This window comes from Fundulus heteroclitus, unplaced genomic scaffold, assembly GCF_011125445.2.
Source record: "Fundulus heteroclitus isolate FHET01 unplaced genomic scaffold, MU-UCD_Fhet_4.1 scaffold_39, whole genome shotgun sequence".
In the NCBI taxonomy this organism is placed as follows: Eukaryota; Metazoa; Chordata; class Actinopteri; order Cyprinodontiformes; family Fundulidae; genus Fundulus; species Fundulus heteroclitus.
The window spans coordinates 793,447-819,259 of NW_023396803.1; the positions used below are offsets into that span (position 1 = coordinate 793,447).

Sequence of the window (25,813 nt, forward strand, 5' to 3'; positions counted from 1 at the left end):
CAAGCTGGAAATGCACATGTGTAATGTGCACACAATTTCCGCAAACAAATCCCAAATACACATATAATATACAATCTTACTGACTGGTAATGCTGAGTTGTGGATTTGATTCCAGCTTTCCCTTGTCCACAAAAATGTGTTTCCAGTGAATACTTTCACTTTAGGATGACAAAAAAATTGTTCCCCTCACCTCTGAGATGATGAGCTGAGATTTTGTTTTTGTGCGGCATTTGGTTCACACTCCAGTAGGTGGTGGTAATGCATAATTCAAGTTGTTTGCCATCCGCCGTGACGCCGTCAAACAAGAAGAAAACGCTGTCGTTATCAGCTGAAGTGACGTGAGGAGAATTACTTTTAGTGTTTAGCAGTATGGAACCTAAGACAGCAGTGTTGAATGCTGTTCCTCCGTACGGACACATTCTTTGCAGTGAGAAATGGAGGACGTCTTCTTTTGTTCAGGGCTTAAAAGGTAAGTATTTTTCTCCTTTCAATGCCTCTGCTTAGTGGCGGAACACTGAAAGTGAGTCAGTGCAGCGGTTAAGAACACAACAGATTAAATTGCTAGTCAAGTTAGTAAATTTGCATTTGGCTGAACCACCAGACTCCTAGAACAACGTCTCTGACAGACGAGACCAAAGTAGGCAGCGCTCTGCTTTATTATTCACAGAGCGCTAAGTTTGTATGGAAGCGAATGTAACCGCGGTGAAGGTGGTTTGAAGTTGGATATTGGAGATTTAAGCTCCATGGAGTCAGCGGGATCTAGTTCATGATTGATCCGATTGAGGGTCTCCGATTTCAACCAACTGTCTCTCAGCTGCTCCCCTCTCCCACTCGCGGTGGTGCAGTTAGGGACCGTCAACAAATCTTTGAATCAAGTACTCCTGAGAAACAAAAATTAATAAATTCCTTATGACCAGCTAAGCCGAAACAAATATAAGTCATGTCAATGGATGACATTTGTAAGGCACACTTGTTTTTATTCCATTTTAAGCTATTTTAAAATTTTTAAGAGATTTTTAAAGAGAAAAGTTGGGACTTTTCTTCAATAGCTTCCAGCTCATGTACCCACTGACTCCAAATCTGTGTGAAATTGTTCTACTACATTAACCTGATGGGGCACATTAATTTTTATTCCATTTTAAGCCTTTTTATATTTTTTAAGATTTCTTATAATAAAAAATGTGATATGACAAAGTTGCCCTTTGTCACCAATTCTGTTGATAACTTTTATGGACAGAATTTCTAGGCGGTGTTGAGGGGATCCGTTTTGGTGGCCTTAGGATTGCGTGTCTGCTATTCACAGATAACGTGGTCCTATTGGCTTCATCAGCGCGTGATCTACAGCTCTCACTTGAGCGGTTCGCAGCCGAGTGTGAAGCGGCTGGGATGAGCATCAATGCCTCCAAATCTGACTCCATGGTCTTGAACCGGAAAAGGGTAGAGTGCCTTCTCCGGGTTGGGGAGGATGTGCTGCCCCTTGTGGAGGAGTTTAAGTATCTTGGGGTCTTGTTCACGAATGAGGGGAAGATGGAGCGGGAGATCGACAGGCGGATTGGTGCTGCGTCTGCTGTGAACCTGTTGAGATTTATAAATATTGTGCTCTCATTTATATTTGATTTGTTTATTTTATTTTTAGTTTGGAACCAAGCAATTATATTGCAAAGTGCATGTCATGTGACTGAGTGTAATTAGTGACTGAATGAATGCACATGTGTCTGTTTAAATAAAATACGCCAGTCTGAAAGAAACTGGTGAATGTGAAACAGTATCACCTGTTGTCTGCGTGAGTTACTCTGCTAACATTACCGGTCCATTGTGGTGAAGAGAGAGCTGAGCCAAAAGGCAAAGCTCTCGATTTACCGGTCGATCTAGGTTCCTACCCTCATCTATGGTCATGAGCTTTGGGTCGTGACCGAAAGAACGAGATCCTAGCTACAAGTGGCCGAAATGAGTTTTCTCCGTAGTGTGTCTGGGCTGAGCTAGATCCCGCTGACTCCACGGAGTTTGAATGTCCAATATCCAACTTCATCGCGGTGCGAAAGTGTCCCAATTTTCTAATTAAAATTGACACAGAAATGTTTTTTTCTCTTTCTTATAGCTTCTTTGACTCATAAATACAATTAAAAATAAATCACCCAAACTGGATTTAATTTCCTTCTTTAAGACTGCTCATTTTGTTACTTAATTTAAATGGTAAAGTTTAACATTTAATTTTTAAAAGATGTCCCAGCAGAAATTGACCAGAATTCATTAAAAATGAAGCCTCAAAAGCTCCGCTGGATATTTTTGCTTCTTTTAACTGTAGAAAGGCAATTAAATGTCCTATGACTAAATAATTTGTGTAACAAATAAGTAATTTAGATTCTGATTTCAAGATGTACCAGTTTTGGATTTTTTATTTTTTTACAATTCAGTCTATATTAATGCAGAGTTTTATCAGTTTAAAATGAAGAAAAACAAAAATCGCTAATTGTTTTTAGAAGTTTAGTGATGAAAAAATACAATAGATTCAATACTATACTTTAGATGTAAACGATCTGTTTTGGTGGAGCAGCAATATTGCTCAAAATTGCTACAAAACTGTCTGTTTCCAGTTACTGATTTTACTTCAGACTGATCGTTGCTCACCAAAGGTCATCAAGATCTAATGTGGATTTTCAAAATTAAAGCATAGAGATTTTGCCAATTCACAACACTTGTCATCTCAAGGTACTTTACAATGTCAAATTCAATCAAATCATACATATTGGGCAAACGGTTTCCTATTTGGGGAAACCCAGTAGGTTGCACCGAGACTTGACAAGCAGCATTCACTCCTCTTGAAAGCGCATAGACCAGTTCACGCGTGACGTCACGAGCCAGGTGCTTCCTATATCCGGGTCACGCTGGTAGGCAAAAACAGTACTGTTTTTGCCTCACCAGCGTGACAAAACGGGTGAATTACAGCGTACTGTTAGTTTATTTTTAGACTGTAAACAATGCCTACGACTTGTTGTGCTCCCGGTTGCACACAGAGGCATTCCAAATCGTCGGATGTACCTTTCTTTCGTATATGGAAGAAAGAAGAAAGAAATGGATAATTTTAATGAAAAAGATGCAGGCAGACAATTCCAATCGACTGTGGGAGCCATCATACTACGACAGAGTTTGCAGTCTACACTTCATCTCTGGTAAATACAACTTAATTTTGCACTAGTCATTGTTCTACTTAAATAATTCTATAAATAAAAATTAGGATATATAATTAAGTCAAGACGTAAACGTAGGTTTCGTAATAATATACGTACATATACGAAAAAATATAGATTGAATAAATTTATGGAAAAATGTTTTGTTCACTTATCCAGCTTTACATGTACAATGTGCAGCTACAACGTATCCCTGCTTCTTGGCACACCCATGGCTCATGTGGCTTGTCGGCCCGTTGGGATGGGGACACCTTGGCTTTCACAAAGCACACAGTCGTGTCCTTCTCCAGTATGTTACACAAACATGTCTGACCATGTCCCGATATGAAATAATTGTAGCCGTCAAGTTATTTCATGGCTTTCATGCTCTGTCGTGTGTACTGGCCTGGCGTGTTGATAAGGTAGCTGTATATGTCGCCGTACGGAACACTTGGCCAGCATTTCACAGACTTGCTCCATCCCTTCAGGCTTTTGCTGTATGGATCTGGCAATCTGATACCATCAACCATCAACTTACTCTTATAACGATCTTGTGATATGTTATCTAAAGAACAAAAATGTGTTGAGAACTCGTCGTTTCCTTTGTTTTCGTCCGCCATTGTGCTCGCCTTTTGCCTACCAGTCAAGTGCGCATGCGCGAAAAACCCGAGATCAAAACAATAACATTGAATTGGTCTATAGAGCCACAATGGAAGTCTTCTGCATCGTCAAGGGGTTTCATTGATGATGCAGACGACTGTCTGTAGCAATCCCTCATACTGAGCATGCATGAAGTGACAGTGGAGAGGAAAACTCCCTTTTAACAGGAAGGAAAACATCCAGGAGAACCATGCTCGGTGTGAACGGTCAACGGCCTTGACCGACTGGGGGTTAGAGAAGACAAAGCAGACACATAAAAAGACAGATAAAAAACATACAAAAAAAACACAGTAGCACATGGATCCAGGAATCCTTTCTATGTTATATGGCAAAGGCGGATAATCTGTGTCCTCTGGATGGTGTCACAACTAACAGGATGCCCGACCAGGTGTACCTACTAGGAAGAGAAAATAGACCGAGAGAGCAAAAAGTTAAATGTTGAAATAACAGCTAACAATGCAAAATTGCAACAACAAAAAAAGCCAAAGTAGAAGAACTCAGCAGAGTGAGAAAAATAGACCCTGATGTCCTCCAGCAGCTTAAGCCAATAGCAAAATAACTATAGAAATAATATAGCTCAGGAAGACCTAAGCCACTCCAACTACAAGCTTAATCTTAAAAGTAGACAAGGTGTCTGGCTCACGGACCAAAACTGGGAGTTGGTTCCACAGGAGAGGAGCCTGATAGCTAAAGGATCTGCCTCCCATTCTACTTTTAGAGACTCTAGGAACCACCAGCAGACCTGCAATCTGAGAGCGAAGTGCTCTTGTCAGGAACATAAAATCTTTGATATATGATGGAGTTTGGTTATTAAGGGCTTTATACGTTAGGATAATTTAAAATTCTATTCTTGATTTAACATGAAGCTACTGAAGGGAAGCTAAACGAGGAGAAATATTTTCATCAGCATTTTGGATCAGCTGAAGGCTTTGAACTGCATTATGTGGACTCCGTGATAGTAAAGAATCACAGTAGTCCAGCCTTGAAGTAACAAATGCAAAAAATATTACAACTTCTGTCTTGTCAGAATTTAAAAGCAAGAAATTTAAAGTCATCCAGGTTTTGATGTAATCAAGACATGCCTGTAGTCAAAGTAATTGATTGGATTCATCAGGATTTATGGATAAATATAGCTAAATTTCTTCAGCGCAACAGTGAAAATTAATCCCACGTTGTCTGATAATATTACCAATCGGAAGAGAATTGCCCCATGTACTGAACCCGGTGGTAACTCCACAAGTGACCCTAGAATTTGAAGAGTTATTGTTAACATGAAGAAACGGTCAACTGGAACAAATTGAAGATTTAAACCAGCCTAATGTTTTCCCCTTAATATTTACAGTATGTTCAAGTCTTTCTAGGAGAATATTGTGATCATCTATATCAAATGCAGCACTGACATTTAACAGGACAACTACTGACACAAGTCCAATATCTGAGGCCACGAAAATATTGTTAGTCACCTTCACCAATACTATTTTGGTGCTATGATGAGCTCTGAAGCCTTACAGAAACTCTTCAAATGGAATACTTCCTTAAATAACTTGGTTGGTATTGGTCCTAAAATACAAGTTGAAAGATTTAGATGAAGCCAAAATTTTAGATAATAAAGAGCTCCTCTGGGGCTTAACAGTCAAAACACTTATCAGGTTTTAAAGATTCCTCCAACGCTGCCTCACTTCCTGAGGACGAAGCAATGGTGTTTGGGAGGATGCCAATGATTTTATTTTTAATAGAATCAGTTTCATTTATGAAGAATCCCATAGAGTGGTTACTGCTAAGGGAATGAGTGGCTCAACCTAGCTATAACTCTGGGTAAGTTTGGCAACTATACTAAAGAGAAACCTAGGATTATTTTTATTCTTTATTAATTATGAAAAATATGTTAACTCTGCGAAGTGTCTTTTTATACAACAGTTTACTGTTTTTCCAGATTAGGTAGGATTTCTCTATGTCACTACCTGATTGGACCACTGAGCTGTCTACAAAATTGCCTGACAGCAACGTAAAAGCCCCCCCATACTCGGGCATAGTTTTCTCTGGAGGTCCGCGTGTACTCAAGGTGGACTGCGCATACAGGCACTACTTGCCGAGCTCAATTTTTACGACCGTGTATGTGGTTTGACACTATAAACTTCTTGGTGGCAAGAAGTCTTTACATTGAACTGTTTTATATGTGACACCAAACTTGATGCACTGAGCTGCTCCAAGCAGGCGGACACAAGGACACACAACATCGTGGTCCCTCTCTGTTCTCACTAACAGGTGGTAGTCTGCTGGAAAAGAAATAGCTCATGATGCTCAGCTAACTAATCACACATTTTACCATCTGTTCTGCCGCTTTTTCCCACTGGCAGAATGTGTGGGAATTGTAGGAATTTGCCCCAAGAAATGTAGGCAATGGTATGCTCGACTATGAAGGGTAAAATGTCAGCGGAGAGTCAGCGCGAAGTTCGCCAAGCTCACAGTATGCACACAGTACGCCCGAGTATGTGGGCCCCTTTAGGTATCCTGCGCCTAACTTAGTAAGTTAATTCAATATAAAAGTTATGTTTATTTTGGTCTTATGTTAGAAACGGGAGCGTAGTCTCTACTCTGTTCTCCCGACGGAGACGGATAGCTTTCTCTTACAGGAGAGAACTGTGTATGTGAAGGGGCGGAGTGATATTACACACTTGGGAAGAATATTTAGTGCACCCTATAATCCAGTGCACCTTTATATGTGGACAAAGACACAAATAATAATGCATTTTATTTACAGCCGCCTTTCTCAACACTCAAGGTCACCTTACAGAATCAACAATAAAACACTCAATCCAATAAACATTGAATCAACAAAGAGCAGGAATAAATAAAAGAAAACAAGAGAAAGGATGGGATCCTTACAATCAAATTAAATTTAAAAATTATAAAGAGTATGCCTGTCTAAAAAGATAAGTTTTTAAGTGAGTTTTAAAAGTAGTTATGGAAGTGGAGTGTTGAATGTAGTGGGGCAGAGAGTTCCAAAGATATAGGGCTGAATAACTGAAAGCTCTAAACCCTATGGTAATCTTAATTCACTGTGCCTCTTATAATCCGTTGTGGTTTATGGACCGAAAAACTTTAGTAACCTCCTATTGCCGTAACCGGGTGTCATTACTGCCAGCGTGAATAACAATCTTACTATATTTACGCTCAGGCCAGCAGACAGCTTTGCTAGGTCCCGGGACAACGCAGTCTTTTTGGGCCCCCCTATACACCTGCCGCCACCAAACACACACACACACACACACACACACACACACACACACACACACACACACACACACACTGACACACACACACACACACACCAAAAAAAGTCAACTTAACTGTATACTTCATGCCCTGGAAATATCTGTATTTTATACTGGATATTTTCAACCCATCTATTGAATTTAGTGCACTAGTTGATCTTTTCTTCATAAGAGAACAGCAAGCACTGCAGCCAAAATATGGCTTTTTTTCACCTGTTGTATATTAGCCAGTCCCTAAGCTTGATGTATCATGAAACTGTTGACCTTTCTGGTTTTGTGATTTTTTATTTTATTATTACAATTAAATAATAATAATAATAATAATATTCATAGTGTTTTTTTCCTAATCCACCTCTTATATCTTTCAATCCTTATGTAATTTTGTCTGTGTTGTGTGCACCTGCCTGTTGCCTTAATCCTATAAATTTCCCAGTCGTGGGATAAATAAAGGATTACATTAACCCTAACCCTTAATTACATTTTCTATGTGGGCTCCAGTAACATATAATAATATCTACATTGAAAGTTAACATGAACTGCTGCTGAAGATGACCACTCTTATCTACCTGGATGTTTTCTGGAGGACTGAAACGCCTCAGTCAGTGACGTCAGTCTGTGGGTCTGTCGGGGCAATGAGAGAAGTTTCGTTTCCTCTCTCCATTTGTCGCTCAACGTTTTCTTGCCCATGGTTTTTCACGTGCTTAGATAAATTTTTGGTTTCCACTGAATTTAACCGGCTTTTTACAAAACATACAGCTTGATTTCATTTACGGTATTAAAATAGAGCCAAACTGCGCTTCTTTCCCTCTTCATGTTTTTCCACTTCTGTTTTCTCTCTCTCTCTGAGTTTGAGCAGCACAGCGCGGTTGTTTGTGAGAGACACCAGAGAGCTGAGTGGGCGGGCCAGGCTTAGCCTGCGTGCTGATTGGCTGGCGCCGCTGAGCCATGTACGAGAGGGGAGGGGGAGCAGCAACATGCTGTGACACAGACGCAGAGACTTTGGATGAAGCTGCGCGCTGACTGACACTCTGACTGACCATTTTAAAGGTCAGTCAGATTGTCAGTTTTGGGCCCCCCCTCTGTTTTGGGCCCAGGACAACTGACCCGTCCCCCCCCCCCCTTTTCCGCGGGCGTGTTTACGCTTATCCTTAGCCAGCAGTTTCTGGTAGGATTTGATGTCGCCCGTTCTGGCCCCTGGCAGCCATTTGACTATGGTTGCTGGTGTCTCTAATGCCACGTTTCTGACTATGAAGCATCCAATTACCAGAGTCGGCTTTCCGACTTTCCGTGTGTTGAGTGGGTAAAATCTCTTAAAAAAACGCAGACGGGTTGGCGGTGTCCTTGGGTCTGGAATCTAGAGCTATGCTTCCTTCGTATCGTCACCCAGCCGGCCTTGTTACCCGCTGCTCGGGTACTGCTGATGGAGCGCTAAGTGAAGCTAATTTCTCTGGCTCTGCGCTAGCTAAGGGGCGGACTCCAATTCTGACACCTAGAATTTTCTTCTTTCACTAATGAAATATTGCCAAAAAATTTAAATGTCCTGTTAAGGAGTGATGCTACCAAGTGCATAATAATAATAATAATAATAATAATAATAATAATAATAATAATAATAATAATAATAATAGTAATAATAATAATAGTAATAATTAATTGGATAGGTCCTCTGCATGGATTCTTTTTTGTTGGATCGTTTTATCTCTTCTCCAAGAGACTTCAGTCTGTAGGTATCAAGTTTATATTACCGTGTTTTCCCAACTATAAGCCGCTACTTTTTCCCCATGTATTGAACCATGCTGTTTATGAGATGCGGCTTTCTGTGGATTTTTCATCACCCCCCAGGGGGTGCTTTAGCAGAAAGTAAAAAAAAATAAATAAACGGACGAGAAGAAAAAGCTTTTCCATCAGGGCGTGGACTAATCTCTGTCAGCAACTCCCCCTGGATTATCAGGAAAAAGTTTGAAATTTCCAACAATTTGTTGAAACGAAGATTGCGGAGAACGCCTTAGGACCAGACAACATTAATAATTATGGATGAAGTGCCACTGACATTTGATCTGCCTCTGACCAGGACTGTAAACAAGACACCATCCATCATGGTGAAAACCATCAGACACGAGAGAACACATTTCACCTGCGTCCTGGGCTGCAAAGCCTCTGGAAAGAAGCTTCCCCCAATGGTCTTTTTTTAAACACAAAATTGTGCCGAAAGACCAACTCCTGAAGGACATTGTGGTTAAATTCAACCAGAAAGGATTGTATGCTAGAAAGTCTGATGAAGGACTGGTTAACAGAGTGCTACGGAAAGCGCCCAGGAGGACTTTTTTTTTACCGGAAAAAAGCACTTCTTGTTTTGGACAGTATGAGGGCCCGCATCACCAATTCAGTGAAAGCAGTAATCTAGAGAACCAACTCAATTCTTCCTGTGATTCCTGGAGGTACAACAAAGTTTTTACAACCCCTAGACATCATTGTGAATGGAGCGTTTAAAGCAGCAGTGAATGAGGCTTGGATGACTAGCGGCGAAAAATCCTTCACAAATACTGGCCGCAAGCGAAGAGCATCATTTTCTGATGTCTGTCAGTGGATCCTAACACCGTGGAGCAGCGTGAAGGAATCTACGATTACCAACGGGTTCCGAAAGGCTGGACTGCTGCGTGAAGAGGGCACCGCAGCTTCAGAGCCAGCTTCATCCTGGGATGACAGCGACACAGAGAGCAACACTGACATCGACACAGAAAAGGTATGTGACGAAGCTCTTCTGAGGCTGTTCAACTCCGACACCAAAGAAGATGACTTCAGTGGTTTCAGTGCGCAGGAGGACGATGAATAAACCAATCAATAACTTTTCTGTTTTGTTTGATCAGCACTTTTACTTTTATGCTACAGCCACCATTCCAAAACTAATCAGTTCAGTTGTGTTCAGTTACACTAGGTACTGGTAATCAGTTCAGTCGATATCAGCGGCTTTTAATCCGGTGCGGCTTATATACGTACATTTCCAATTTTATTTTTAAAAACTTTGTGGGTGCGGCTTCTATTAGGTTGTGCTCTATAGTCGGGAAAATACGGTATATGTTTATGTATACCATGGGTGTTTGTTGCCAAGGCAAATGTTATACATGTAAAATTAATAGTGGTTGGTAAAATGTTTGAGTGCTTGGTACAAAATTTTGCCACCAGCCACCAGCAGGTGGGGGGAAGAAAAATGATTTCCATCCCTGAGCGACTGTCCGCTCCATGCTCATCGAGGTAGAGTGAATGCTGCAAGTGAATGAGTCGATGCAATCTCCTGTGTTTGCTTAGATAGAAAACCCAACCAATCTGTTTGGATGATTCGATAGTCAACTTTGTAAAATCCCTTGAGATGACGTGTTTGGAATTGATGCTACGTAAATACACCGAATTGAAACGCAACAGTTTTACTCTATATCCTGGCTACATCTGTGTTTAGTTGCCCTGGAAGGTCTTACTTCAACTGCAGCTCATACCTTGTGAATCTCACCAAAACTCTGGAGTGGGGTTTGCGCACCCATTTTGACGAGCTTGCAGTAACCAGTTTACTTTCCCTTGTTTTACTACACTTTTTCCTTCAGCTCAACGTTCTGTTTATAGGCTTGGAAATGATAATCTGAGCAGCCAGCTTTTTAGCAATGGCTTTCTCAAGGAGAGAACACTTACAATTTCTGTATTTAATAAATCTATATAAAGACTTTTTTACTTTTAAATTGATTAATGGAATTTACTGTGTATCAGGTTAAACTATGTTACATTTTCAGAGTGGTAAAAAAAAGCCTCCAGCTAACCCCACTGAACTTCTTCTACAGATGGAGGTGTGAAAATCCTCTTTGAAAATGAGCTGGGCGTGGCCGATTTCCATCTTCCCAATAAAATGTGCATTCTGTACGTGTTTGAGTGTGACATAATAGCAGGAAATGGGTACAAAAGGAAACTGGTTCGCTATCGAAATGTAAGTGAAGCCAGTGAGCTGTGCCACAGTATACTTTAATATCCCCTTTTCCATCGGCTTGGTTTGGCTGATCTCTACTCTGCTCTGCCCGTTTGCAAGCATTTTAGCAACAGTCTTTTTCCCCAGGGCCAGCCCGTGTTCCGCCTCACTTTGTTCACCTCAAACTGAGTGGACTTGAGCAGAGTTTGATTTGAATTCTCTCTCTCTCTCTCTCTCTCTCTCTCTCACTCACTCACTCACTCACTCACTCACTCACTCACTCACTCACTCACTCACTCACTCACTCACTCACTCTCTCACACACACACACACACACACAATACCTGTGCAGGCAGGTATCCTTTGTGGGGTTGCGAGGGGTGCTGGTGCCTATCTCCAGCTGTCAATGGTTGAGAGATGGAGTACACCATTCATGCACACACTCACACCTTAGGAGAATTTAGAGAGGCCAATTAACCTAACAATCATGTTTTTTGGACTGTGGGAGGAAGCCGGAGTACCCGGAGAGAACCCACGCATGAACAGGGAGAACATGTAGACCCAATGCAGAAAGACCCAGGACAAGGGTAGGACTCAAACCCAGGACCTTATTGCTGCATTGCACCAGCGCTACCCTCTGTGCCACTGTGCAGCCCTGCTGGTGGAATGTTTTATCCTTAAAAAAATATTCAACACAAACTTGCTTATCGTCAGTCAGTTCCTAAAATAAGGGACTAGGTAATTTTTTTTTCAGGTTTTTCAGAAAACACATAAAATAATATGGAAACAGGTTATTAAGCTAATTTAGGCAAAAACATAACTTTTGGCAAAAAATGACTTGCGCCAATATTTAGGAAAGTGCAGATTATTCAATGAACAAACATTTGTCTTTTATGTTATCATCAGATTTTTATTTAGATTGATTTATTTACTTTTTTATTGTATTATACTGGTTGAAAAACAACCCATTCCGTGTAAAGCCGAGCAGTGCAGAGCAGAGTAGGGTAGGCGTAAAATCAAGTAGGACTGGTAGAAAAGGGGCTTATGAGAACCTTCCCTTGGTCTATACTGCTGTCCTTGTGTTTTTCAGGCCAGTAGCAGTTTCCAGGAGCTAGTATTAGTGGAGAGGACCAGGCTCAGTGAGCAGTACTTCTCTGCTGTGCAGAAGTTTGTGGTGTTTGACTTGGGTCTGTCTCTGCTTCCCGTCAGTGGGCAAACAGAAGCCTCACAGCTCATCACTCAAATTGTAAGTATCAAATATTAATTAGGCTCTGAGACCTACAGCCATGTTTCTTTCACTGTCTGTGTGCAGATGCTCCAGTTGCAAAAAGTCAGACTAATGGTGCCTGTAGAGGATAATTGGGGGAGCTGAGAAGTTTATTAAAGTCAAATAAACCTCTGGAAATGTTTTTTATTTTTATTCAGAATATAACGGTAAACTTAATGTATTATCACAAGTAATTTTGTACCAATCCGCACCTGTGTAAACTAAAACTGTATTTTTTTATCCTTAATGTGGTTTTCACAGGCGCTGCCATCTTGGCATCCTGTCTCTCAAATCATGCGAGAATATTTGAAATTGTGACGTACCAATTGCACCAGGCTTCAGAATACAATTATGCAATATAGATCCAAGCTTAAACTTGATCCGTCGGAGAAGCAAAGCAGCACAAAGCATTCTAAACTCAACTCCCTATTTTGATCTAGGTAAGTAAGGCGAGGAGCTCCATCTAGTGTTTGCAATCACAGTCTGCAGTCAAGATACGGGACAAAGAGTGTCCTATATGGGACATCACGGCTAATACGTGACAGTTGGCAACCCTACAAATGAGGGTTAGATGTCATTTAAAGACATTTTGTACACAGAATTTAATGACTTTTTGAAATTAGTGCTTGGGAAAATGCTGACTGACAGCTTGCAGTATGATCGGAAGATGTGGTTAGACTCCTTGGTGCAGTTTGTATGTCACGTCTGGGCTTCTGGTTCAGTTAATAATCGCCATGCTAGATGATTACTTATAGTATTTGATTGTGAATGTTTTGGGTGGGAGGCGTCAGGAGGTTATTATGTAGCATATGTCAATTATGATTGCACCAATGCATCATACTAAGAATACTACATGAAAATGATTGTATACTTTTGTTTGACTTTAAGCTGTCCATACCCTCAGGAACTGTTTCAGAACCTGTACAGCAATGCTCTTGGAACTTGGTGAAATATTTGTTACATCCCTCTGAGAATGTTGCAAATATGACAGTAGGACTGCAATATCAGAATCAAAACCATCAGACTATTACACAGCTTTAAAATTGAAGCTGTTAAGTTACCAAACTCCACCTTATCTTAATGCTCCTGTTTCCTCTTATCTGATTTTTGTGTTCTTTTAAAGAAAATGTTTAGGCTCTTTTAGAAATCCCTGAGGAATGCTGTCTATTTTGTTTGTTCTTTAGTATACAATGAAATGGTGATTAATTAATTTAAACTGAATTATCTGGAGGTTAAGAACTGTGAAAACCATTAATGTGTTGCTGGTTTTCATTCAGAAATGAGAATTGGATAAAAATATTCTAAATAAGCTTTAGCTTGAATTAAGTGCCTTTTATTTAATTTTGCCTTTTTATTATGTTTAGTATATCTTTAAAACAAATGACCGTGATCGCTAGAGGGTGTTCGACATGTGAGGATGCAAGGTACTGGAGCTCTGCATGCAACTTTCAATTGAATCGTTTATAAGAGTGCTTCATTCTGATAATTAAGCTATAACTTTGTCTTGAAGTTATATATCGTCAGTTGGTTTAGTGGGGTGGAAAATATTACGTCTACACAGAGCGGTTCCTGCTTTAAAGCATGTCGGGCAGTAGAAGTGCAAAAGCTGCCCTCAGTCAGGAAATGGTCTCCATCCGTCAAGAGTTGTACACAGCTGTCTGCTCTCTGCAGGCTGCTAATGCACAGTGTGCTAAGCGTGTCGATGACCTTGACCAACTTACCGAGTGGAACTCAACAGTAACGACTCTTGAAACTAAAGTGGAACATCTGCAATCAAAAATGTGCAACTTGATGGAGAAGTGCTTGGACTTGGAGAGTAGCAGACACTGCCATAATATCTGTCTGATTGGAATAGAGGAGGGCAGGAGAGGAAGGGAGAGACCCACAACAGTTCTGTGCCGATGTGCTGAAGGACATTTTGGACTTTGAGGACACTCCACGTCTGGACCCTGGACATCGCTAACTGGCACCAAAACCCTGTGCAGGAGAAAGCCCCAGACTATTCACCATCCGCATACATAACAGGGATATGAAGGGCTGCATCTTACGCATTTCAGGTCAGATGAAGATGTTCTACAAGGAGAAGCAAGTACACATCTTTCCTGACTTCACTCCAGAAGTGGCGAAGAAGCGCACAGCTTTTACCGAGGCGAGACAGCTTCTTAAAAATACGAAGGATGTCAAATTTGGACTTTGCTTTACAGTTACATTCCGCATCACTTTCAGAGAGAAGAAATCCTTCATTGATCCTGATCTGGCCGTATCCTACATGAAGGAGAAAATTCTTCTGCAGTGAGGATCAGGTATTCACTGATGGGCATTTAAGTGTTGAGATTTCTGGTTCACATATTGGCCAGATTTAATGTTATGAACATTATCTTGCCCGCTGTTAACATTTTAGGCCATTGCCATATTATGCGATTTCTTTGTGACACTTTCCTCTGACTATGCTGAATTATGGGCTATAAACTGGCCCATCTCTCCAGGACCTGTAGGCCTCTAGGACTCTAAGGCATGCAGGGAAGATTGTGGCTGACCCCTCGCACCCCAGTCACAAACTATTTCAGACACTTCCCTCTGGCAGGAGGCTGCGGTCCATCAGGACCAAAACCTCAAGCCACAAGAACAGTTTCTTCCCTATCAGCCTTATCAACAAGGCCCAGGGCCGTGACACTTGACACTGCCTCCCGCCCTCCCCCTTTCAGGACCTACAAGCTACATATATACTCTCACCAGAAACGAGTCCGACTTTGGAGGCGAGGGTGTCAGAATTAAAGACCCGGCTCCGTGCTATGGAAAGACCAGCTGATAGCCGCCCCTCTGCTAGCGCGGAGCCACATAGACCTAGTGTTAGTTCACTTAGTGGTCCTCCAGAAGCACCCGAGCAGCCGGGTAAGCAGGCCGGCTGGGTGACAGTTCGTAGGAAGCATAGCTCTAGATTTCAGCCCCCAGTTCACCACCAACCCGTCTGCGTTTCTAACAAATTTTCCCCACTCTGCGACACACCCGCTAAGAAGCCGAACCTGGTGATTTGGGAGCTCAATAGTCAGAAACGTGGCACTAGAGACACCAGGGACCATAGTTAAATGCCTGCCAGGGGCCAGAACGGGCGACATAGAATCTTACCTAAAACTGCTGGCTAAGGATAAGCGTAAATACAGTAAGATTGTTATTCACGCTGGCGGTAATGACACCCGGTCACGCCGATCGGAGGTCACTAAAGTTGGTGTTGCTTCAGTGTGTGAGTTTGCTAAAGCAATGTCGGACTCCGTAATTTTCTCTGGTCCCCTGCCTGATCTGACCAAAGATGACATGTTTGTCTAGGTGGTGTCCTGAAAACGACGTGGGCTACATTGATAACTGGAGAACTTTCTGGGGAAAACCTGGTCTGATCCGGAGAGATGGCATCCATCCTACTTTGGATGGTGCTGCTCTTCTTTCTAGAAATCTGGCCGGATTTGTTAGTTCTCCTAAATGCCGACAACCCAGGGTCCAGACCAGGAAGCAGAGCCGTAGTTTAACACACCTCTCTGCAGCTTCTGTACTGTTACCCATCCATTATCCTATTGAGACGGTGTCTTTCCAACGGCCAAAACTTAACAGATCAAAAACTTATCTAAAAGGAACAAATCATAAAAACCTAATAAAAATCAATACGGTTCACCTTGAACCTAAAAATAAAACAATTAAATGTGGTCTATTAAATATAAGGTCTCTCCCTCCAAAGTTAGTTAACAAATTGATTTCTGATAAACAGATTGATTTGTTTTTTCTCACAGAAACCTGGCTACGTTAGTATAAATGAGTCAACTCCCTCCAATTATTCAAATTTCCACATTCCCAGATCTGTGGGAAGAGGAGGAGGAGTGGCAACCATCTTTCAGTCTGATTTATTAATTAGTCCCAGGCCAATTAATAACTACAGTTCTTTTGAACATTAAACCCTCAGTTTCCCTCATCCAAACTGCAAAGCAATAAAACCTCTTCTGTTTGTTGTTTTGTACCGTCCACCAGGCCCTTACACTCAGTTTTTGGATGAGTTGTCAGATTTCTTATCTGATTTGGTGTTAAATACTGATAAGGTTATTATAGTGGGTGATTTTAACATCCATGTTGACACAGAATGTGATAACCTTAGTGTAGCCTTTAAAACTATCCTAGATTCAATTGGTTTTGCTCAAAATGTGCATAAACCGACGCACTCTTGGCTCCATACTTTAGACCTTGTGCTGACATATGGCATTGATTGTGAAGAATTAACAGTATTTCCTCACAACCCTGTCCTATCTGATCATTTTTTAATAACATTTGAGTTTAATCTAACTGAGTTCTCCACCCCCAAAAGAGGGTTCCATTATAGTAGATCTTTATCAGATAATGCTGTATCAAAACTTAAAGAGTCTGTCCCCTTTTTAATATCTTCCGTATTGCAGAAATGCCCTGTAGATGGCAGCAATGTTGTTTCTTCCAATTCACAAATAGATGTCTTTGTAAACGGTATGACTTCGTCATTGCGTTATGCATTAGACAATGTAGCTCCCTTGAAAAATAAGGTGATTATTCACAGGAAGCTGGCTTCTTGGTCTAATTCAGAGCTGCGTTCCTTGAAGCACAATGTTAGGAAATTGGAGAGAAAATGGTGCTCTACACACCAAGAGGAATCCTACCTAATCTGGAGGGACAGTCTATTGTTGTATAACAAGACCCTTCGCAGAGTTAGAGCAGCATATTTTTCATCATTAATTGAGGAGAATAAGAATAATCCTAGATTTCTCTTCAGTACAGTTGCCAAACTTACCCAGAGCCACAGCTCTGTTGATCCATCCATTCCCTTAGCTCTTAGCAGTAATGATTTTATGGGATTCTTCATAAATAAAATTGATTCCATTAAAAATAAAATAATTGGCATCCTCCCAAACATGATTACCTCATCCTCAGTAAGTGAGGCAGCATTGGAGGAATCCTTAGAACCTGCGCAGTGTCTGAACTGTTTAAAAGCAGTAGAGCTTTCTGAGCTATCTAAAATTTTAGCTTCATCTAAACCTTCTACCTGTATGTTAGACCCAATCCCAACCAAGTTGTTTAAGGAGGTATTCCCTCTGATCAGTGGTCCTATTTTAGACGTGATTAATCTATCCTTGGTAAATGGATAGATTAGTAAAAGGCTTTTAAAGTAGCTGTTATTAAACCTTTACTTAAGAAACCATCTCTTGATCAAGATGAGTTAGTAAATTACAGACCTATATCTAATCTTCTTTTCTTATCTAAAATTCTTGAGAAAGTAGTTGCTAATCAACTATGTGAACATTTACAAAGTAAAGACCTACTTGAGGAGTTTCAGTCAGGCTTTAGAGCTCATCATAGCACTGAAACAGCTCTGGTGAAGGTCACCAATGATATTCTCATGGCCTCAGATAATGGACTTGTGTCTATACTTGTCCTGTTAGATCTCAGTGCTGCATTTGAGACAGTTGATCACAATATTCTCCTACAAAGACTTGAGCATACTGTAGGGATTAAGGGAAAAGTATTAGGCTGGTTTAAATCTTATCTGTCGGACAGATTCCAGTTTGTTCATGTTAAAAATAAATCTTCCTCAAACTCTAGGGTCACTTGTGGAGTACCACAGGGTTCAGTCCTTGGACCAATTCTATTTACTATATATATGCTTCCGATTGGCACAATTATCAGACAGCATGGGATTGATTTCCACTGTTATGCTGATGACACTCAGCTATATTTATCCATAAATCCTGATGAATCCAATCAGTTACTTCGACTGCAGTCATGTCTTGATGACATCAAAAGCTGGATGACTTTAAATTTCCTGCATTTAAATTCTGACAAGACAGAAGTTGTAATCTTTGGGCCAGAGTCTTCAAAAAATAAAGTTCTTAATCAATCACTTAATCTGGATGGCATTAACTTGGCCTCTGGTAATAAAGTTAAAAATCTTGGTGTTGTTTTCGACCAAGACATGTCATTTAAATCCCATATTAAACAGGTTTTCAGAGTTTCCTTTTTTCACCTCCGGAACATCGACAAAATTAGAAACATTCTGTCCAGGGGTGATGCTGAAAAACTAGTCCATGCATTTGTTACTTCAAGGCAGATGAACTTGATTGATTGAATATGATTGAACTTGATTTTGTAAAGTGCCTTGAGATGACATGTTTCATGATCTGGCGCTATATAAATAAAATTGAATTGAAATTGAATTGACAGGATCCCCTGAGGGACACGGTCAAATGCCTTCTCCAGATCCACAAAACACATGTAGACTGGTTGGGAAAACTCCCATGTCCCCTCCAGGATTCTGCTGAGGGTGTAGAGTTGATCCAGTGTTCCAGGACAAAAACTACACTGCTCTTCCTGAATCCGAGATTCGACTATCCGACGGACCCTCCTTTCCAGAACCCCGGAATAGACCTTACCGGGGAGGCTTAAGAGTGTGATTCCTCTGTAATTGGAACACACCACCACCCCAGTCTGCCAATCCAGGGGAACTGCCCCCGATGTCCATGCAATGCTGCAGAGCCGCGTTAACAAACACAGCCCCACAACATCCAGAGCCTTAAGGTACTCAGGGCGAATCTCATCCACCCCAGAGCCTTGCCACCGAGGAGCTGTGTAACAACCTCAGCACCAGAGATGGGAGAACCCGACCCAGAGTCCCCAGGTCCTTCCGCAATGGAAGACGTGTTGGTGGGACACCGACGCACGATGTCCCGAGTAGAGGTCAGCAGCACACCACCCCCACTATAAACAGTGTTGGTACTGCACTGCTTCCCCCTCCAGAGACGCCAGATAGTGGACCAGAATCGCTTCAAAGCAGTACGGAAGTCTTTCTCCATGGCCTTTCCGAACTCTTCCCACGCCCGAGTTTTTGCCTTGGCGACCAGCGGAGCCACCTGCCGCTTTGACTGCCGGTACACATCAGCTGTTTCTGGAGTCCCACAGGCAATAAAGCCCGATAGGACTCCTTCAGCTTGACAGCTTCCCTCACCGCTGCTGTTCACCAGCGTGTTTGAGGGTTGCCGCCGCGACATGCACCAACAACCTTGCGGCCACAGCTCCGACTAGCCGCCTCAACAATAGAGGCTCGGAACATGGTCCACTCAGACTCAATGTCCCCCGCCTCCCTCTGGACGTGTTCAAAGCTCTCCTGGAGGTGGGAATTAAAGCTCTGTCTCACGGGGGACTCTGCCAGATGTTCCCAGCAAACCCTCACAATACGTTTGGGCCTGCCAGGTCTGACCGGCTTCCTCCCCCACCATCGGAGCCAGCTCACCACCAGGTAGTGGTCAGTGGAGAGCTTCGCCCCTCTCTTCACGCGAGTGTCCAAGACATGCGGCCGCACGTCAGACGAAACGACAACAAAGTCGATCATTGAACTACGGTCTAGGGTGTCCTGGTGCCAAGAACACATAAGGACACCCTTATGCTTTAACATGGTGTTTGTGATGGACAATCCATGACAAGCACAGAAGTCCAACAACAGAACACCACTCGAGTTCAGATCAGGTGGGTCATTCCTCCCAACCACGCCTCTCCAGGTCTCAATGTCATTGCCCACTTGAGTGTTGAAGTTCCCCAGAAGGACGAAGGAGTCCCTAGGAGGGGCACTCTCCAGTACCCCCTCCAAGGACTCCAAAAAGGGTGGGTAATCCGAGTTGCTGTTTGGTGCATACGCACAAACAGCAGTGAGAGTCCGTCCCCCCACACGTATGCGGAGGGAGGCCACCTTCTCGTTCACCGGGGTGAACCCCAACGTACAGGCACCGACATGAGGGGCAACAAGTATGCCCACTCCAGCTCGGCGCCTCTCACCAGGGGGAACTCCAGAGTGAAAGAATGTCCAACCCCTCTCAAGGAGACTGGTTCTAGAGCCATGCGTCGAGGTGAGTCCGACTATCTCTAGCCGGAACCTCTCAACCTCGCGCATTAGCTCAGGCTTCTTCCCCACCAGAGAGGTGACATTCCATGTCCCAAGACCCAGCTTCTGCAGCCGAGGATCGGAACGCCAAGGTCCCCGCCCTCGACTACCACCCGTTGTACAATGCACCCAACCCCTTTTGCCCCTCCGACAGGTGGTGAGCCCATTGGAAGGGGGACCCATGTTTCCTATTCGGGCTGAGCCTGGCCGGGCTCCATGGGCAAAAGCACGGCCACCAGGTGCTCGCAAACGTGCCCCACCTTAAGGCCAGGCTCCAGAGTGGGGCCCCGGTGACATGCATCCGGGCGAGGGAACACAAGGTCCATTAATCGTACTCATCATAAGGTTTTTTTTGGCTGCTCTTTGTCTGGTCCCTTACCTAGGACCTGTCTGCCTTGGGTGACCCTAAGGGCATAAAGCCCCTGACAGCATAGCTCCTAGGATCATTGGGATACTCAAACCCCTCCACCACGGTAAGGTGGCAGCCCAGGGAGGGAGATATATATAATTAGGCCCGAGCAGCTAAGCGCTGCAAAGGCCTATTGTTTCTGTAGTGTTAATTAGGCCCGAGCAGCGAAGCGCTGCGAAGGCCTATTGTTTCTGTACTGTTTCTTATTATTTTTATTCTGCCTCAACGGCGCCACCTAGAAATTTTCAAAGGACCCTTTGCGATTCACTTACTTCATCGTAGAGACATGAAATTTGGTACAGTTGTAGAGCTCACCAAGATGCTCAGAATTTACAATTAATGTCATAGTGCAAGTATCACAGGAAGTTGGCCATTTTAGATTTAAGGTCGTAATTTGACCTCATTTTTGACATTTATAGCATTGGTATTTGATCGAACTTCTCCTAGAGATTTTGAGCGAGCGGCTTGAAACTCGGGCAGTCTGATCATAAGGCATGGCCAATTAAAATTTATCAAAACGGTGAGGTTTTGAGCATGCTGAAGGGGCGTTAGCAGGGGTCAAAGTTCACCTATTCACCACAAAAAATAAAACTGTTAAATCTCCTACACAGTAACACACAGGGGGACCAAACTTTCCGTGATTGATCATCATCGAGTGTCCTACAAAGCCCAATGATCAAATGACATAATTTAGGCCACACCGCCTGACAACAGGAAGTGTCATGTTTTGCTGTAAACAGTCGCTATGTTACCCCTCTGAGCTAATCAGAAACAACATTGCTGCTAATTTTAATGCTTAAAACTCACTTGGATGCATCCTTATCCACCCCCGACAGGAATCCATAACAAACTTTGGTGGGTGTGACCTAATTTCTCTATAGCGCCCCCTAGAATATTTAAAATGATCAGCCCCAAGCCATGCTGTAAGCTATTCAATTCAATTCAATTCAATTTTATTTATATAGCACCAATTCATGAAACATGTCATCTCAAGGCACTTTACAAAGTCAAAATCAATCAGATTATACACATTAGATCAGATTATACAGATTGGTCAAAAAAATTCCTATATAAGGGAACCAGTTGATTGCATCAAAGTCTTAACAAGCAGCATTCCCTCCTGAAGAAGCATAGAGCCACATGGAGAATTGTCTGCATTGTCCATGGCTTTGCAGCAATCCCTCATACTGAGCAAGCATTAAGCGGCAGCGGGAAAAAAATCTCCCCATTAACAGGAAGAAAAAAACCTCCAGCAGAACTGGGCTCAGTATGAACGGTTATCTACCTCGACCGACTGGGGGTTACAGAATACAGAGCAGAGACACAACAAGACAGACAAAGAAGCACAGAAGCACACATTGATCCAGTAATCTGTTCTACATTAGATGGTAGTAGCGGGTGATCAGTCTTCCCTGGATGATGCCACAGCTAACAGAACGCCAGACCAGGTGTACCTACTATGAAGAAAAAAGAGAGGGAACAAAAAGTTAAAAGCTGTAATGACAACAGTCATGCAAAACTGGAGAACAGTAGACTGGAGAGCAGTAGAACTCAGTAGATTGAGAAATATAGGCCCTGATGTCCTGCAGTAGCCTAAGCTTATAGCAGTATAACTACAGAGGTACCTCAGGATAACAAGAGCCACTCTAACTATAAGCTTTGTCAAAAAGGAAAGTCCCAAGAGCCAGCCTCCAGTGGAGAAGTTCAAGTATCTTGGGGTCTTGTTCAGGAGTGAGGGGAAGATGGAGCGGGAGATCGACAGGCAGATTGGTGCGGCGTCTGCTGTGAAGCGGGCACTGTACCTGTCTGTTGTGGTGAAGAGAGAGCTGAGCCAAAAGGCGGAGCTCTCTATTTACCAGTCGATCTACGTTCCTACCCTCATCTATGATCACGAGCTTTGGGTCGTGACCGAAAGAACGAGATCCCGGATACAAGTGGCCGAAATGAGTTTTCTCTGTAGTGTGTCTGGGCTCTCCCTTAGAGATAGGGTGAGGAGCTATATATATATATATATTTTATTATATTATATATATTTTTTTCTCACTGTATAATTTAATTTCTACCTACATTTATTTGTTTATTGTATTTTGGTGGCAATTAATTGTATGCTTATTTATTTATTGAGCATTTATTTATTTCTGTATTAATTTTTAAATATGGAAGACTTGGTCCTCCATAGAAGACCTCGTCATTTTGGTAGTATAATAATAGTTTATTTTTTTTAAAAAAACAACTAGTAGGGAATAGAACAAAAAACACATAACAAAGCCAAGGCATACATTATTAAAATACATTTAATAAGTACAAAATACACAAATACATATGCAGATGAAATAAATGATAAAAAAACCTGAAGAATATTCAAAATCACGTTTCTATACTTTAACACAAGGTAAAACAAAGTGCCAAAACAATTGAAATACATCAGATAAGCGATAACATCTAATAAAATGCTTGTTTGTTATAATAGCAATATGTTTAAATTGTGTATAATTAGCCAAATAAAAGTAAATTGGAATATGTTGTCTGTTAAATTATTTTATTATTATTATTTCAGTTGACGTCTCCTGTTGACGTGAGTTCAGTTTGACGATGGCGTCTTTTTAGTTCAGTTTGTCTGCTGTTGAAAACAATCGTGTATGAATTTGCTCTGACAGTTCAATTTTAAAAGTTGGTAATGATGTTTCAGTAAAAGTAGCCTGTAAAATGGAAATATTTGGATGGATATTTTATGAATTGGCCTTTTTTATGAATGTACTTTTGTTAAAAGAAATACAATAAAAAACATGTATTGGGCTATCAGTTGTTTTTAGATGGATTAGATGGATCTTCCACTCTCATTATCACTAAGTTCAAAACAGCAGAATGCATAGAAGGCTTTTTGCAGTCCTGTTTTGATTTACCCATGGAGAGTTTTTAATCCCACAAAGCAAGGGCATAGGTTTGATTTCAACTTTGGTAGGGACACTATTGGTCCAAAGCTTCATTGGTCTTACGCAATACACATGCTCCTTTTTTTATGCTTGACTTGAGCATCAGGGTGGGTTTTGTATTGCTACATTTCTACAAATTTTATAAGTGCTAAACACACTAGATGCTGTTTGTCAATGTTTAAAGCATCACCGGCTCAGATGAATGTCGAATTAGGACTTTTATTCCACTTTGAAAAGGTTCGCACTTGAACTTACCAGCAACAGAGACAGATGGTAAATACTTGCCTATTTAATCAAATATAGTCAAAATTGTCTGTTGTCTGTAGATTTATCCTGTATTTTCTTTTGAAGATATAGACATGTGCCGAGGTAAACCCCACCCTATTTTTTTTATCTAACATACTCTCTCTGTAATATAAAACAAAATGATACATTCAAGAGACTGCAAATACATGTATTGTATCTGTACTGGAACTAAAAGTGTAATTGACACTGACAGCATTTAAAACATTAATTACAAATTTCAACAAATGTACAACTGGGCTGTAGTAACTGTGTAGCCCATATCATGTAATTTATCTTAACATTCCAAACACATTTCTTATATCATATATCTAAAGTGTAGCCGACAGCTTTTTCTCACCCACATCCTTTCAGACAACTAATTATTTTCCTAACAATATTGAGTTGTCAATAATGTTTAAATGTGCAATAAACCTTTATACATAAGCGGAGGACCCAATACTGTACTTTGAGTACAATGGGTGACACCAAGACTGAATTGTAACCTGAGTGATTGTCCATTTCATCATTGAAATGAGAACATTTCAATTAATATACTATTGGTATAAACTAGTACAACTATTAAAGAACAGCAGATTAAACTTTAAGATATGCAAAGGCCTATATTAAATTAATTTTGCTCCCACATCAACATGTTAAATAATTTCTTACTATTTTTGGTGTACGAAATTACCCTTGTAATGATGAAATATTTTGTGGACTAAGTCCCTGATAATGATAAATGTCTAGTTATGCCCCTGGTTTGTATTAATTTACTAATGGACTGTGTGGAAATCTTTATACAATAAAACCAATGTAAATAGTCTTCCTCTGTTTTATTTGTCTTTATCATAATTCTAGAAGTAGAAGTAGTCAAAAAAATAGCACTATTATTTTGTGTAACACTAATTATGCCATTATAGCTAAGCAAAACTAAACAAAAAGTAGCAGTTATTTAGGCGGCATCTAGTGTTGTTATAATGTATATCATGTAAAAGAAATACCTGAGACCCTGCGTCCACCTCCGGGGACATTGCATTTTTGTCTCTCTACCCCTGATACTTAATTTTTTTCAATTTTAACCCACTGGCCTCATTAGTAGACACTACCAGCAACCTCTAGTGGTAAGATGATAATATTGCACTCATTTGAAAGAACGCAAGATGACGGGGAACCCAGTAAAAAACGTCTATGACAACTTTTGTAAGAAAACTGGCCATTGTCAAAAATACGTCTTTAGATTCATAAGGCATGCAAATTTGACATTTTTTTGCAATTGAAGCAAAGCACAGCATTGGTAAAGATAAAGTACACGTTTGAGGACATCAGGGCTTCGTTATTGATTCTGCCATGTAGTTGGATAAACCTGGGAATATTTGGAAGAGTTTTAAATATAAATGGTTATTGTAAGTTGTATTTAGTCACATATTTTGATTTAATGAATCTGGAAAGAGGCACCGAGATGGGGGGCAACAAGTATGCCAACCCCAGCTCGGCACGTTGGGGTTTTCCCCGGTGAACGAGAGGGTGGCCTCCCTCCGCATTCGTGTGGGGGGACGGGTTCTGACTGTTGTTTGCGCTTATGCGCCAAACAGCAGTTCAGATTACCCACCCTTTTTGCAGTCCTTGGAAGGGGTACTGGAGAGTGCCCCTCCTGGGGACTCCCTCATTTTGCTGGGGGACTTCAACGCTCACGTGGGCAATGACAGTGGGACCTGGAGGGGCGTGGTTGGGAGGAATGGCCCACCTGATCTGAACTCGAGTGGTGTTTTGTTGTTGGACTTCTGTGCTCGTCATGGATTGTCCATCACAAACACCATGTTCAAGCATAAGGGTGTCCATATGTGCTCTTGGCACCAGGACACCCTAGGTCGCAGTTCAATGATCGACTTTGTTGTCGTTTCATCTGATCTGCGGCCATATGTCTTGGACACT

The 25,813-nt window shown here is 41.6% G+C and overlaps 1 protein-coding gene across 5 annotated transcripts in view; it reads left to right on the plus strand.

Annotated features, from left to right (window-relative positions):
• The first annotated feature begins 274 nt into the window (after positions 1-274).
• faap24 (FA core complex associated protein 24) overlaps positions 275-25,813 on the plus strand; it is a 76,279-nt gene continuing 50,740 nt past the window's right edge. For 4 of the 5 annotated variants that reach the window (XR_004929083.1, XR_004929082.1, XR_004929084.1 and 1 more), the window contains exons 1-3: positions 275-469; positions 10,930-11,072; positions 12,142-12,297. Coding sequence is in view for 1 of the 5 variants with exons in the window: in XM_012856864.3 (XP_012712318.1) it covers positions 370-469; positions 10,930-11,072; positions 12,142-12,297 (399 nt within the window). In the remaining 4 variants the exon portion in view is untranslated. The remainder of the gene's footprint in view (positions 470-10,929; positions 11,073-12,141; positions 12,298-25,813) is intronic. The other variant, XM_012856864.3, reaches the window with a different exon arrangement.